This window comes from Macaca mulatta, chromosome 6, assembly GCF_049350105.2.
Source record: "Macaca mulatta isolate MMU2019108-1 chromosome 6, T2T-MMU8v2.0, whole genome shotgun sequence".
NCBI classification, from domain to species: domain Eukaryota; kingdom Metazoa; phylum Chordata; class Mammalia; order Primates; family Cercopithecidae; genus Macaca; species Macaca mulatta.
The window spans coordinates 60,695,360-60,711,710 of NC_133411.1; the positions used below are offsets into that span (position 1 = coordinate 60,695,360).

General features: G+C 37.3%; 1 protein-coding gene across 1 annotated transcript in view; it reads left to right on the forward strand.

Annotated features, from left to right (window-relative positions):
* ITGA1 (integrin subunit alpha 1) overlaps positions 1 to 16,351 on the forward strand; it is a 172,007-nt gene that overhangs the window by 147,716 nt on the left and 7,940 nt on the right. Inside the window, exons 24-28 of the mRNA XM_001094788.5 lie at positions 2,178 to 2,291; positions 4,386 to 4,487; positions 4,636 to 4,740; positions 9,958 to 10,050; positions 12,323 to 12,439. Coding sequence (XP_001094788.2) covers positions 2,178 to 2,291; positions 4,386 to 4,487; positions 4,636 to 4,740; positions 9,958 to 10,050; positions 12,323 to 12,439 — 531 coding nt within the window. The remainder of the gene's footprint in view (positions 1 to 2,177; positions 2,292 to 4,385; positions 4,488 to 4,635; positions 4,741 to 9,957; positions 10,051 to 12,322; positions 12,440 to 16,351) is intronic.

Genomic DNA, 16,351 nt, shown 5'->3' on the forward strand with positions numbered 1-16,351 from the left:
AGGTTTATTACATATGTATACATGTGCCATATTGGTGTGCTGCACCCATCAACTCGTCATTTACATTAGGTATATCTCCTAATGCTATCCCTCCCCCTTCCCCCTCCCCACAATAGGCCCTGGTGTGTGATGTTCCCCTTCCTGTGTCCAAGTGATCTCATTGTTCAATTCCCACCTATCAGTGAGAACATGCGGTGTTTGGTTTTCTGTTCTTGCGATAGTTTGCTGAGAATGATGGTTTCCAACTGCATCCAAGTCCCTACAAAGGACATGAACTCATCCTTTTTTATGGCTGCGTAGTATTCCATGGTATACATGTGCCACATTTTCTTAATCCAGTCTGTCACTGATGGACATTTGGGTTGATTCCAAGTTCTTGCTATTGTGAATAGTGCCACAATAAACATACGTGTGCATGTGTCTTTATAGCAGCATGACTTATAATCCTTTGGGTAAGTCCCCAGTAATGGGATGGCTGGGTCAAATGGTATTTCTAGTTCTAGATCCTTGAGGAATCGCCACACTGTTTTCCACAATGGTTGAACTAGTTTACAGTCCCGCCAACTACTTTATGTAATATTTTAGAAGGCACATTTTGGTGTAAGAGACCATAATGCTGCTCTGTACTAGCTTTGTGATCTTAGAAAGTTCTTAATTTTCATTCCAACCTTCTTACCTCATAGAAAAAACAAAGATAATAAGAGGATCTGCTTCCTGGAGTTGTTAACAGGGTTAAAGGCAATAATGCATATAAGAAGATGAGCACAGTGTGTGGCACATAGTCAACAATATTGATATTGTGGTTGTTATGAACAGTCATATTCTCAATAAACTTATACATTTAAAGGAAAATGCTATAGCATAATACATTTTACAGACAGAGTACGAAACTTTGTATTTTATTGTGATACAAATTTTATAAATATGCATATATGTAAATAGTAAAGACAGGTAGCATACACTAAAATGTTACCAAGGTAGTTGAAGTATAGGAAACTTTTATTTCCTGTTTATTTTCAGTATTTTCCAATGTTTCTACAAGGAACATATTTTAATAAAAAAAAAATGGTAATTACAGAACACAGGATTTCTGACTGAATATCAGGAAACAGAACGTGACTGGAAATCAGGAAGATAAGAGTTAGGGAGCATGTTTAAAAGTCCAGGCGCAGCTAGTCAGAAACCCCCGGAATTCCAGGACTAAAGGATGTATTTAATCTTTACCAACCCAGGAAATTGCTTCAGATCTGAGGAGCTATCAGTCTGGAAGGCTCAGTTGGGTAGATCACTGGCTTTCCTTGCATCTATCTATGTAGATCAAGGGATTCCCTACCCAGGTAAAGATGCTGCACAGGGATGCCGTAAGCTTCGGGCCTGCAGATTATGCTTCAGCAGTGGGAAGGGGACCACTGCACCTGGTTGTCCCAGTTCAGTTGCACCTTCTAAGCAGGCAAAGACCTCTGGATAGTGAGTTCAGTTTCCTGTTGAACTTCATCCTGCCCACATTTTCCTCTGAGCTATACTCACTACTGGTAGCAGAACATGATGCTAAGTGGAAATTTTGGGTTAGTGGATAAAAACGAATGGAGACAATTAATCTGACTCTCATAAAACCAGATTATCAACAGCCAGTGGCACAGTAGCCCTAGCTGGGGGTAGAATTGTGAAGGGAAGCAGATGGGAGTCTGGTTTGCCTGTATAGTAGTGGCACATCCCATCTAGCCAGTATTAGAGACGATTTATGGGTTTAGGGAATTATGTCAAACTGGGTAAAGGCAACCAAAAATCTAAATTGTTCCATGGTCCTCCCTTCTTTCCAGTTTCAAAAAGAGTGGTATGTTTAAAAAAAAAAAAATGAGCATGGCAAGAACATAATAACTGATAAAAACTTCCAATTCTGTTTTTCTATTAATCCCAGGTCTATTAAGAGAATGGGGGATGGAGGAACAATATGATTATAGCTGATATATACAGCTACTGATTGTTAAGTGTCCGTATTTTCTTGCTAGCTGAATTATGCCAATTCTCTGTACAGCACCATAAAGGATCTACATTTGTTTGGGGATTCAAAATATTACACAACTTACTTCATCAGCTAGAAAACAAAGTCCTACATAAGACAGAAAGAATTCTATTAAAAGAGGAAGAAAGATTACATTTCCATTTTTTTCTTGTAGATTAGAAAAAGTGGATCTTTTCCAATGCCAGAACTTAAGCTGTCAATTTCATTCCCCAACATGACATCAAATGGTTATCCTGTGCTATACCCAACTGGATTGTCATCTTCTGATGTAAGTCATGTGTGCCTTGGAATTATGTCATTACTGTTATCTTTTCCACTTTATGTTTAAGCCTTTTGTTCGGCATGATACTTGTAATAAAGAGTTTTACCGAAGTAACATGGACAGGTATTGAGATAATTAAAAGCAAATACTAATAGATGTATTATTCCCTAGGGCTGCTGTAACAAATTATCACAAATCAAGTGACTTAACACAACACAAATTTATCCTTTCACAGTTCTGGAGTCCAGAAGTCCAAAATCAAGGTGTTGACAGTGTTAATTCCCTCTGAAGGCTCAAGAGAGACTCTTTTTCATGCTGTTTTCTTAGCTTCTGGTGACAGCTGGCAACCCTAGGCATTCCTTGGCTTGCGGCAGCATAACTCCTATCTCTGCCTCTGTCTTCACATGGCCTTCTCTGTGTTTCTGTGTGTTCTCCTTCTCTCTTTGGGTTTCTGCACACTCGTCATTAGATTTAGGGTCCACCCTAAATCCAGTGATCTCATATGGAGATCCTTAATATAATTATATCTGCAAAGACCCTATTTCCAAGTAAAGTCACATTTACTAGTTCTAGGAGGATTTAGGTATATCTTTGGGGACCACTGTTCAATCCACTAGAGCAGATTTTAGATAATCCATTGTTATGAAATGTTTGTTACCCTTTTCCTTGGTTTGTGGTAATCAAACAACTCTATAAAGTGGCTTCTTAATTGTGCCTAAGCATGCACAGCTGCAAACAAAATAGTATAATTGTATTTACTCACATCCCAAATAATAGCAATATTGCACCCCCTTTATATTTTTACCATTGAATGAGACTATATGATAGTTCATTATGGTTTAGTGTCTAAAACAAAAAAATCATCGTAAGTATTGAATTAATGTGTGCATGATTTCAGAATTTGAAAATCTGTCTTTTCAGGCATTTTTAAAAGTATTCTCAGAAATCAAGAAATAGCAACAGTGCTAATTGGCTTGTGACCACTTAAATGTTTTCCTAAGGGCAAAGAAAAAATAAGCCTCTGGAATTTCCTTCTAATCCAAAAAGGCAGGTTTGTGAAAATCCAGAAGAGAAAAAAAAAAAAAAATTGTACTTTTCATACTGCTTAGGAAACTTTAATCTTACTAACTTTTATCAAGGGTTGAGAGTACTGAGGAAGCAAAAGGTTTACTAGGTTAAGTCTAGAACCAGCTGTCTTATAAACATAGGATTTAAACATAATATGTTAACATCTATCGGGTTGTCTGCTTACGTCTTCCTCCTGTGTAGACTGAGTGTCTTATCCTTGGTGGGTAGGGAATCAAAAGTATTATTGGATGAATACGTAAGTACAGATGAAGGTCCCTCTCTTTTCAATTGTTTCATGAGCCATAATATTGAACAAGTATTTTTGTTGTTTTTGTTTCCTTCTTTTTTTTTTTTTTTCTGAGACAGTCTCTCTCTGTCACCCAGCCTGGAGTGCAATGGCACGATCTTAGCTCACTGCAACCTCCGCCTCCCATGTCCAAATGATTCTCCTGCCTCAGCCTCCCAAGTAGCTGGGACTACAGGTGCTCACCACCACACCCAACTAATTTTTGTGTTTTAGCAGAGATGGGGGGTCTCACAATGTTGGCCAGGCTGGTCTCAAACTCCTGACCTCAGGTGATCCACCCGCCTCAGCCTCCCAAAGTGCTAGGATTACAGATGTGAGCCACCATGTCTGGCAATTGTTTTTGTTTTTATCGGTAGAATTTTAAATATTTTTCTCTCTCTGTAGTATAGAATTCATAAGCTTATCTTTGATTAAAGTAATAAATTAATGAATGTATTAATCATGTAATAGTAACTTCTATTAGCATTCTTTCTTTTCCATAACAACCTCACTAGTGTCCATTACAATTCAAGAGTAGCATGGTAACAATACATATTATCTTGGGGTGGATATATATGTATGTATGGCTGGTGCACAACAACCTTTTCCATATAGCACACTTACAAAGATGGATCTTTAATATATGGCAATGGCTGTCATTCACAGATTCTTCACACTACTGCTGCAAGTCATTTTTTCCTCTGATATCTGGCATTGTCTAATAAATGTAATATTTTCATTTCTAGAATGCAAACTGCAGACCCCATATCTTTGAGGATCCTTTCAGTATAGACTCTGGAAAGAAAATGACTACATCAACTGACCATCTCAAACAAGGCACAATTCTGGTAAATTAAGACAAATGCTATTTTTACCTTTTGCTCTCCAAATGAATAAAATTGATATCAATCTAGAAAAACCATCTGAAGTATTTAAATATAGTATATTTGATAAAATGGCAAGAATACTGATATGTATCTCTGGACATTTAAACAGGACTGCAATCCATGTAAATTTGCTACCATCACATGTAATCTCACTCCTTCTGACATGAGCCAAGTGAATGTTTCACTTATCTTGTGGAAACCAACGTTTATAAAAGTAAGTAACTACATTGTTCTATGCACTGATTGACTAATATCAATATATATTCATTTACCACTTAGAATATGCAAGACACTATGCTGCTGTTAGAAAGAATGTGAGACTGGAAGTCTAAGAGGATGTCACCAAGCCCCAGTTCTATTTAACCAGCTATGTGTGCCTCATCTTCCCTGTCTGTTAAGAACTAAGATATTACCAAGGTCCCTTCTGGAGAGACACACTTTTTTCAATCTCTCCTATCCTTTTTCTTTGTACCTTAAGACATAAATACCTTTCCAGTACCAAAGCTTGCACTTATCTTAATAATTTGGAACTCAATTAATGTGCAGAGTATAATAAAGTGGCAACCTTTGACCCCAGGAACAAGGGAAAGAGCTAACACATACCATAGACTTACTGTGTTTTATCAGACTTTTATTATATATGTAATTTTATAATATACAGGTATATATGAAGACATTTTTAACCCCTTATAAAGCCAAATCTGTCTGACAATAAGCTACTTTAAAACTTTTTTTTTGTATTATTTGTTTCTCAAGAAGTATTTAGTTGAACATATGACATTGCCATTTTTGAATTTGATCATAGTAAGTTGCTATTTTTATGTCATTAACTGTTAATATTGGCAATTTCACTTTTTAAATTTCAACTTTAATTTTAGATACAGGGAATATACATGCATGGGTTTGTTACATGGATATATTTATAGGATATTGAGGCTTAGGGTACAGATTCCATCGCTCAAGTAGTGGATATAATACCCAGTAGGTAGTTTGTCAGCTCCCTCAAGTAGTCCACAGTATCTACTGTTCCCATCTTTATATCCATGAGTACCCAAGGCCTAACTCTCACTTATATGTAAGAACATGTGGTATTTGGTTTTCTGTTCCTGTGGAATTTGCTTAGGATTATGGCCTCCATCTGCATGTATGCTGCTGCAAAGGACATGATTTTGTTCTTTTTTATGGCTGTGCAGTGCTCCATGGTGTATATGTACATATTTTCTTTATCCAGGCCACTGTTGATGGGCACTTATGTTGATTCCATGTCTTTGCTGTTGTGAATAGCACTGCAATGAAGATATGACTGCCTGTGTCTTTTTGGTAAACAGTTTCTTTGGGGTATATACACCCAGTAATGGGATTGCTGGGTTGAATGGTAGTTCTATTTTAAGTTGTTTGAGAAATCTCCAAACTGCTTTCCACTGGCTGAACTAATTTACATCCCTACCAACAGTGTATAAGCTTTTCCTTTTCTCCACTGCCTCACCATTTTCTGTTTTTCTGTTATTTTTTGACTTCTTAATAATAGCCATTCTGATTGGAATGAGATGGTACCTCATTTTGACTTTGATTTGCATTTCTCTAATGATTAGTGATAATGAGAGTTTTTTCATATGTTTGTTGGCCACCCATGTGTCATCTTTTGAGGAGTCTATTCATTTCCTTTGCCCATTATTTAATGTGGTTATTTGTTCTTTGCTTGCTGATTTGTTCAAGTTTCTTATTCTGGATATTAGGCCTTTGTCAGATGCATAGTTTGTAAATATTTTCTCCCATTCTGTAGGTTTTCTGTTTACTCTATTGATAGTGCATTTTGTTGTGCAGAAGCTCTTTAGTTTAATTATATCCCACTTATCCATTTTTGTTTTTGTTGCAATTGCTTTTAGAGACTTAGCCAAAAATTATTTGCCAAGACCAATATCAGGGAGGGTATTTCCTAGGTTTTCTTATAATATTTTTATAGTTTAAGGTCTTATATTTAAATATTTAATTTATCTTGGTTAGTTTTTGTATATGGGGAAAGTTAGGGGTCCAGTTTCATTCTTCTGCATATGGCTAGCCAGTTATCCCAACACCATTTATTGACTAGGTAGTCCTTTCCCCATTGCTTGCTTTTGTTGGCTTTATCAAAGATCAGATGGCTGTAGGTATGTGGCTTTATTTCTGAATTCTCTATTCTGTTCCACTGGCTCATGTGACTCTCCTGTACCAGTATCACACTGTTTGGATTGCCGTAGCCTTATAGTAGGGTTCGAAGTCAGGCAGTGTGATGGGTCTGGCTTTGTTCTTTTTACTTAGGATTGCTTTGGCTACTTGAGCTCTTTTTTTAGATCCATATGAATAATAGAATATTTTTTTCTAATTCTGTGATACTTTGAGAGCAATAATGTTAAATCTATAAATTGTTTTGGGCAGTATGGCCATTTAATGATATTAAATGAAAAGATTTTTCTTTTATTTGACTCATCTCTAATTTCTTTCAGCAGTGTTTTGTAGGTCGCCATTTAGAGATCTTTCACCTCCTTGGTTAGTTTTATTCCTGGAATTTCAGTGCTTTTTTGTAGCTTCTGTAAATGCAGTTGTTCTTTATTTGACTCTCAGCTTGAACATTATTGGTGTATAGAAATGCTACTAATTTTTGTACACTTATTTTATATTCTGAAACTTTACTAAAGTCATTTATGAATTCTAGGAGTTTTTTGGCAGAGTCTTAAGGGTTTTCTAGGTATAGGATCATATTACAAGTGAAAAAAGATAGCTTGACTTCTTCTATTCCTATTCTGATGTCTTTATTTCTTTATCTTGCCTTACTGCTCTGGCTAGGTTGAATAAGACTGGCAAGAGTGGGCATCCTTGTCTTATTCCAGTTCCCCAGGGTAATGGTTCCAGCTTTTGCTGGAACCATTCAGTATGATATTGTCTAGGATTAGTTACAGATGACTCTTATTATTTGGAAGTATGTTCCTTTGATGCCTGTCTCTACCTACTCCCTGGGAAAATCCACCTACCAGCTCTGTTGAAAGTTTTTATCATGAAGGGGTGTTGGATTTTATCAGAAGCTTTTTCTGCATCTATTGAGATGATCATATGGTTTGTGCATTTAATCCTGTTTATGGGGTGAATCACATTTATTGATTTTCATGTGTCAAACTAGCCTTACATCCCAGGAAAAAAGTCTACTTGATCATGATGTGTTAACTTTTTGATGCGCTGCTGGATTCAGTTTGCCGGTATTTTGTTAAAAATGTGTCTCTGTTCATCAGGGATATTAGCCTGATGTTTTCTTTTTATGTTTTTGTATCTGCTAGATTTTGGTATCAAGAGGATGCTGGCTTCATAGAATGAGTTTGGGAGGAGCCCCTCCTCTCCAATTTTTTGGAATAGTTTCAATTTGGTATCAGCTTTTCTTTGTACATCTGTTAGAATTCAGCTGTGACTTTATCTGGTCCAGGGCTTTTCTTGGTTAATACGTTTTTTAATTACTGACTCAATTTCGGAAATTGTTATTGGTCTGTTCAGATTTTCGTGTTCTTTCTGCTTCAATCTTGGGAGGTTGCATGTTTCCAGGAATTTACCTATTTTTGTTTTCCATTTGCATGGTACATTGTTCTCCATCCGCTTCCTTTGAGCCTGTGAGTGTTGTTACTTGTGAGATGAGTTGAAGACAGCATGCAGTTGGGCCTTGTCTTTTTATCCACCTTTCTACTCTATGTATTTTAAGGGGGTGTTTAACACTTTTACATTCAGGGTTCATATTGATATATGAGATTTTGATGCTGTCATTGGGGGACTGATGTTCTTTAACTGTGGTGTAAGTTGAGTGTGGTCATTTGGGTTTGTTTTTTGGATGCTTTCAGAGGACCAAGGCTCTGTACAGGATCTTTATTTGTGGGTGAATGCTCACAGGAGTGTTTATTAGCAAAGTGATTTTTGATGTTGTTGTTTGAGCAGTGATCCAGTAGAGGGCACTAAAGGGCAATGGGCAGTAGATAGGCTCTTAGTCTTGCCACTCATGTATTTTGCTCATTTTTGCAGGTGTGCTCTGCATTGGGTGGGGAGAGGTCTCCTCCGATCACTGGCACTGTACCCATGCTTCTTTTGTTAGGTGTTCTGGGCCACAGGCTCCCTCGGGCAGAGGCCATGGCAGGGAGATAGGTGACACCTTTTCCGAACCAGCCCTGTGGAGGGAGTCATGCCCTGTCCCAGTGCTGGCCCACACTGGCCCACAAATACATGTGTGTTACCTGTCTCAGTGGTCTGAGATGGGGGCTGCTCCCCCCTTGAGTGCCAGCCATAGATCTCAGCTTGGTACGTCTGAGCTGGACATACCATCTCTGGGTCTCCAGGACACCCCACAGTTCAGAGTCAGGCTCTGGTTGCTGTGGAGGATCCGAAGTGCTCCCAGGTCACAGGGAAAGTACTCAGGTGGGGTGCAGCACCCATACGGGGCAGCAGAGACTGCGCTGTGTACATGCTCCCGTGGGGTAGTTAGGCAGGGACTCTAGGAGGGTCTGGCAGACGGGAGAGGCTGGAGAACAGACATGCCCTAGCCCCATGGGGAAAGCCTGCTCTCTCCTGGCTTGTGATCACCGGGGGCTAGAGCCTCCCTGAAGGAGATGGGGAGTCCGAGGAGATGAGCACCTATGTCTGTGCTCTGCTCACAAAAGCTCCTGGGCTGCACACTAGCTGAAGCCCTGTCTCTACCTACTCCCTGGGAAAATCCACCTGCCAGCTCACACATCCATTGGAGATGTTGGGTACCCTGTAGCTTAGATCCCAGATGTCTGTGGCTAGAGTGAGCTGTCCCTCAGTCCCCTCCCTCACCCCTTCTCCAGGAGCCATTTGGAGCCAGGAAGTAGCCCAAGCATTCAGATACCCTACGCAGGGTTCCCAGCTTCTCCATCTTCACCCTTGGCATCTGTGTTGCCTCTCCACACACTCTCAGTGTTTTCTCCCTAGAGATCAGATCTGCCTAAATTATATTGTCTACTTGATAATTTGGGATCTCTTAGTGGGAGAGATGTCTGTGTCTAGTTAGCCGTCTTGTCCCCCCAGATCATCAATTTCATTTTTAATCCTAAATAAGTGCCTAGATAAACTTCATCACCAGAATGTAGCTGTTTCATGTCTTGCTACATTAAAGGTAGGCAGTTTGAGATTTGTTTTTTCTAATGATAAATCAATAGAAAATATTTAAAATAAAATTTTTCATTCCATAACCAGGATCTAAGTAAGGATTTTCAGTGGCAAATGAGGGAGGACAAGTGCACAGTTATTATTTGATACTACCAGTTCCATTTGGAAGTTAACAAAATTGGAATTTTTAATCTCTCAGAAAAATCTTAGCTTTTATAAATGTCCCACTCAAACATGACTAGCTGTCATTTTGATTAGCATAATATATTAAGAACAAATCCTATTTGCTTTTCAGTCATATTTTTCCAGCTTAAATCTTACTATAAGGGGAGAACTTCGGAGTGAAAATACATCACTGGTTTTAAGTAGCAGCAATCAAAAAAGAGAGGTAAGTGCAACAATGAGTTTGAAAACATTATGCATTTCACTCTGAATTTTGTGACATAATGTTTTATAATTGTTGATAGTCCCTTAAGCAGTGACTGGTATTGCTCTCAGTAAGTGACAGACACTATTTGCTTCAAATTATACTTCATTAGCTTCAAGTGTGATTTTAGTCTTATTCTTCCTTGTAAGAAACTGGGAAAATCATGATATTTACAATTCACATGCCATTTTTGACTTTATCACTTACAACTATCATGGTGAATGGATGTTTTTACTTTCACTTTGATAACAAATGATGCGGTTGTAATTTTCCTCCTTAAAAGCTGACATTATAAAATGCAGCTGACATCTGAAGAGCAGCCTCAAAAAACAACTTCTTTATAAAAAATGCCTTTATATTGTACAGGAAAACATGTACATTTTTTAAAGTTTTCTTTCAAATTTCATTGAGAAATTTGAAACAAAAATGAGATGGTATTTCCTAATACAAATTCGGACTTGAGTCCTTAGTAAAAATAGAAAGGTTTGAGTTTTTCACTCTTGTCCTTTTATAAATTAATAAGCAAAGGTGACGGAGTAAGACCCCATCTCTAAAAAAATAAAATAAAATAAGTACTTGTTACACATGCAGGCACTTCAGCATGATCTCCCCCCTTCTCATGGGAGACTTTAAATGTCCCATGTGGATAAACAGCACCATGTGAATCATAAAATTCAATTTGGAAGCTCCCTAACTTTCAGATGTTCTTTTCAAATTGCTTATTTCAAATTATTCCAATATCAATGACTTCTGATAAGTATACACTGTTCAAGAAAAAGTAAAATATATGCATATAATGTTTACTTATGTCATAAAGAGCGTTTAGCATAAGCAATGCAAAATGCAAAGTTGTTCCTTACATAGAATAGCCAACATATCACTAAAACCTAAAAAGTTTGAGTATGGTTTATATTGGGAAAGTGATTTTGATTCCTAAATATGTGTGTTAAAAGTTTATAATTAGTTTTATTTCCCCTAAATATTAGTTAAAAATTCCCCTGGAAATATATGTTCTGCATTCATCCTAAAGGAAAAATGTATCTATATTGATAAAATTACTAAAAGTGATCATTTTGTAATTGTGTGATCTGAGGAAAGTCACTGATCTTATCTAGATTCCAGTTTCCATGTCTGTAAGTTCAGGGAATTGTTTTGCATGTGTTTAAAGTCTGCCTTGCTGGGCATAGTGGCTCATGTCTGTCATCCTAGCCTATTCGGGGGACTGAGATGGAAGGATCACTTTAGCCCAGGAGTTTGAGGTCAGCCTGGGCAAAATAGTGAAACCCTGTCTGTGTTTTGTTTTGTTTTGTTTTAAGAAACTGTCATAATGGTCTGATGCTGTGTATGTCTACATTCTTGCCAGCTCTGTCACCTACCTGGAGTGATTTGATCTCTCCCTGTTGGTTTCTTTTTCTCCCTAATCTTCCCTCTGGGTAAAGAAATTGAGGTGTTACTGTTAAAGGCAAGTACAGGGCTCAAACTATTACTAGCCATTGATATCTACCCTAAATTAACTTTTTTCAAATATCCCAGGGATGGGACACAGAGCAGATAGGTTTCATTGAGGTTTGAGTGCCACCTTGAGAGAGCTTGAGTAGCTGGAACACTAAAAGCGGTCCATTTTACAGGTTTGCTTCAGTTAAAACCTGATTTAATGTGGACTCAGTATTAAGTCAAGTAAAAGAGACATTGTGGTATAATGAAGAGCACACTGGGAGTGAATATATATGCAAATATTCACTTATCCGTACACTTGAGATTTATGCATTATACTTTCAATTTATAAACAAAAAATGAAGCACGCTAGAAATAAAATAAGGAGACTTTCTCAGGTTTTTATGACAACAAACTGTGACATTCCAACCTAAATTAATGCTGTTGTGATAATACAGTAGTCTACTAATTAATTTTTAACACACATAATACTTTGGTTCTCCCTGAGTTAAACAGAAATTCACTCCTCCCTTTGAGCATTTCAATTCATTGACATTTAACTCTTTATGTATAAATTTCTGAAGGATAAGATTATAAATACCTTTCGGTAATAATAAATTTGACATAGTTAGAGATTTAGGCCAGATGAAGGGCATTTTCTAATGTAAACTTAATGTTTTCTCTGTATATAGGAACGAGATTAATGCACTGGTAGAGAGTTGTAGCCTGCAAGAACTCAATATTCCAGGAGTTCTAATAGGTGTTTATCATGTTAACAATCTTGTTTAATAATTTTCAGCTTGCTATTCAAATATCCAAAGATGGACTACCGGGCAGAGTGCCATTATGGGTCATCCTGCTGAGTGCTTTTGCTGGATTATTGCTGTTAATGCTGCTCATTTTAGCACTGTGGAAGGTAAACACCAAAATTCCTTTGACTCTCTACTTCAACCATCAAGAGCAAACTGGAGAAATAAGCTATGATCTATTTAGACTATGCAATATAGTATTATCACAGCAATGAAACAAATGTTGAAATGATGACTAAGAGAAAGAAAAAAGAAAAATGTGTATTTCAAACACTGCATACAACTTGAACCAATTTTTGCGAAGGAAAAAAAACTTATTTGGGGTTAGAAATATTCAAAAATCTCAAAAGTATCTTTCTAGAGTTAGGACAATAAGGGACTTTCATATATCTGTAACAATTAAAATTTTATAACAAGTATGTATTTATTTTGTAAATAGAGAACAATGAAAACTGTCTTTTATAGAGAAAGAAAAATGAATTCCTATGCCAATTGAAGGATATGTAAGCAGTAGATTCATGGTTAACATAAGCCTTGTTTTAATCACACATCTCTATGTGTCTTAAACATCAAATAATTCTTTAATGTTTAAATAGACATGGAACATTTTATGTAATAAATTGTGTGCCTGAGTGGAGGGTGTGGGATCAGCTGATGTAGGGGAGGTCTTTAAGTTTCACAGACTCCTATTTCAAATTCTATGATAAAAGTCAGTAACCACCTATTTTGTGTCAAGTAGCTCTGGATTATTATGTAGATATTTTGCTTAGGCTGAAAAAGACATGATTTTTAAAACTCTTAGAAACTGTATAATTTTCACATTAAGCAGAACTGAAATGACAGCTTTTGGGATAAGTTGAATAGAGAATAACATCCCATACAAAGTTGAACCTTTTTTCAATTAAATATCAAATAGGTATTTATTCTTGCATAATATTCCCCTATATTTTACCTATTATTTTGTTAAATAGTTAACTTATGTTAAAAATATAGATTGTGGCTACATATTAATTATTCTATTACCTGAGCAACATAATTATTTAATCAAATAGTTTAAACAGCAAGTTTCTCTCCCACTGAAATACCAACCGTTCCTATCCTTTCTTACTCTCCTATGACTCACTTCCTCTTTTGAGGGGCTTAGTCTTAGAGGAGACGGCAAACAAAGCCAGATGTAGGTCAGTGGCATTTAATTCAGTAAATAGAATCCACGGCTTTTCTCCAGCAAAGTTCCCCAAACAAAATTCTCCACTATATCCATGTCTAGCTCTTCCTTCTACTTCTAAGGGATCAGTGTTCTCCGTGTAATACCTAGCTTTGCCACAGTGTGGTACCCAAGGCCTGGCTTATTTGTGTCAAGGTTGTCCTTGGAAATACAGGAAGTGGTTTCTTCATTTCTATGCACCTCTAATAGAGAGTGTTACTGTTGATTTTTTTCAGCATAGTCTTCTATTCTGAGCACTGCACTTACCTGTATGGTTTTAGGACACCACTGACAGGAGAAGAGGAAAACCAGAGCTGATATTTGAATAGGTTTTTTCCAGCCTTGTACCTCTATTTCAGACAAACAAATAGGAAATTTCAGTTACCTATTTTTCAGTCAGTAGTCTGAAAAAGCATAAATGTAAAAATAAGCGCATTATTTCATCCAGATAATGATGTGTTGATACATTCTGACAGCTTCTTAGGTTATTATTATTATTATTGTAGCCCCAAAAGAATGTCATTTGACAAACTTTGGGCTGTCTTACCCAGTAGAAATAGTTCAACCACTTCATTGGGAGGCCCAGCAATCAGAACTGTGATTCCAAAGCAGAAGGGAAGAAACTAGCTCTTACTGAATGTTTACTATGTGCAGGGAACTGTTTTAAACACTTCTGCTTTAAGCATTTCCACTTAATACTCATATCAACCTTATGAGGTCTTACGAACCTCCTCTTGTAAATGAGGAACATAAAATTTAAGTGTATTTCCCAAAGACACATAGTGAGATTCAGAGTAAGGATCTGAATTCTGTGCCAAAACCACTGACTATTATCAGTCCGTGTTCTCTCTTGCTTTCATTCCCTCTGGTGTCCTTGCAACAATCTTTTCGACCAAATATTTTAACTACATTTTACACCTGAGGACATTAAAGCAAAGGGAAGTAAAGTGACTCGCCCACGATTACTTGCTAGTAAATGAGTGGATTCAAGGAATGATCTACAGAGCTCTTTCTTTTTCCAATATGTCGTACTGCTGCAGGCTGTAGAACAGAGCTCTTTACTCTGGAGCTCCAGGAGTCGGGTTTTGTTCAAGAGGGTCATGAACTCTCTGAAACACATAATACTGTCTTTGGTTTTGGAATGAGGGTCCCTAGTTGGATTCAGACTTTCAGTAGTTCCATTAGGACTAATCCTACTTCCCCCTACTTTAAAGTTCAGTTGGAAGCTCCCTGAAGCATGAATTCAGTTGCAGTAGGCTCAGAAGAGCTACTCTTATCCCAGACATCTTTTTTATACTAACTAGATCTGGATCAGACACCTCAGGACTATCCCTTCTTCCTTCCTCTCCTGAATCCCACCACTTTGGAGGTTCATTGGACTCCAAAGTCTGAGTCTCTGTGTGAGAGACAGGCCAAAAATTTCTCTTAGAGCAGAGATTCAGTTTCAAAAGACACAGTCTTTATATCTTTGTCTTCGTCATACACATGACAAAAATTAAAGCTTGACAAAGTGATAGTAGCTGCCTAGTACACTTCATGATTGATGGGAGGAATCTTGTAGGGGACGTAGGTTTAAATAGGTGGAGAAACTTGTCCTGAAATATGGTACTACACGCTGGGGGAGATGCCCAGCCAGGCCAACATATCCAATAAAGTAGAATGACTTCAGCCCACGAGGAACCATGAGAGATTCAGAACGTTCCTCTCTCCTAACTTGACGTCATAATGATGCCTGAAGTTCCTCAACTGATGATTTATTTATTAATCCTAAAGGTTTATTCTTCATTCAATATACATGTTCTGGGCGGTGTGGATGGGGACTGGTATCTCACCACTTTTTAGTCTTTTATACATTAGTGTGAATTTGTTTATTCAGCAATTATTCCATGTTATATTCATTAAGCACCTACTTTTTTGACAGAGATCATTTCATCAGACCCTTTGGCATAGGGTTTTGAACAAGGGATCATGAAATAAACACAGGAAGAAAAAAAGGAAAGCCAGCGCTACAAAGAAAGTGTTGGGGCTGAAAGCAAACTGTTTGTTTCAGATTTGGGCTAGGATTGGCCCAGTCCACCTTGAAGCTATAAACTATATTCTCCTAATCTCCACTCTTTGTCACTTAACTTCTCTTAAAAACCCATGTTAATTGGTTGGGTGGAATGCTTAGATAACCGAAGTTATTTTAAAATAGAACATTTAATGTGTAGAAACCAAGGAGTGTTGTAAAAAAGCAAAAAGATCTGTGAGAGATCAGAAGCAAAGCAGAACGAAAAGGAGAAAAAGTCTTAGAATCCATCACCTGCTTTTGTGAAGCCTTGTGTGTTTATTTTTGACTCAGGACATGCAGGCACCAGTTGAGAAGCCTAATGGTTTGTGAATCTGGAACTTTAACAGTTGGCTCATATAAAAAAGCCTGAGACATGTAGGAGAGCTGGCATTTGGGGAAGACAAACTTATTGTTTTCATGTGTATTTGTTCTGTTACCACCTTTTCTTCATCTACCACCACCTAGATGATGGCATAATAGAAGACATAAGCCCTGAATAAAAATTTTCTAACCTAAAAGTGCATATTTTTGAGGGTTTATCCCCTCTCAGCCCTCAGTTGCTTAATAATTATTTTATAAATACATCGTTCCCTGGCATAATTTGCCATAATTTTGTGATTAAAATGATATAGAGGTACCACACTTTCAAAGAATTAACTCCTTGCCTTTGCTCGATCTATTATAGCTCTCTCTCAAATTTAAAAAATATGTACAAATTTGAAAAAACACTTATCTATGACCCTTAATTTTTTTTTTAACTAAGCA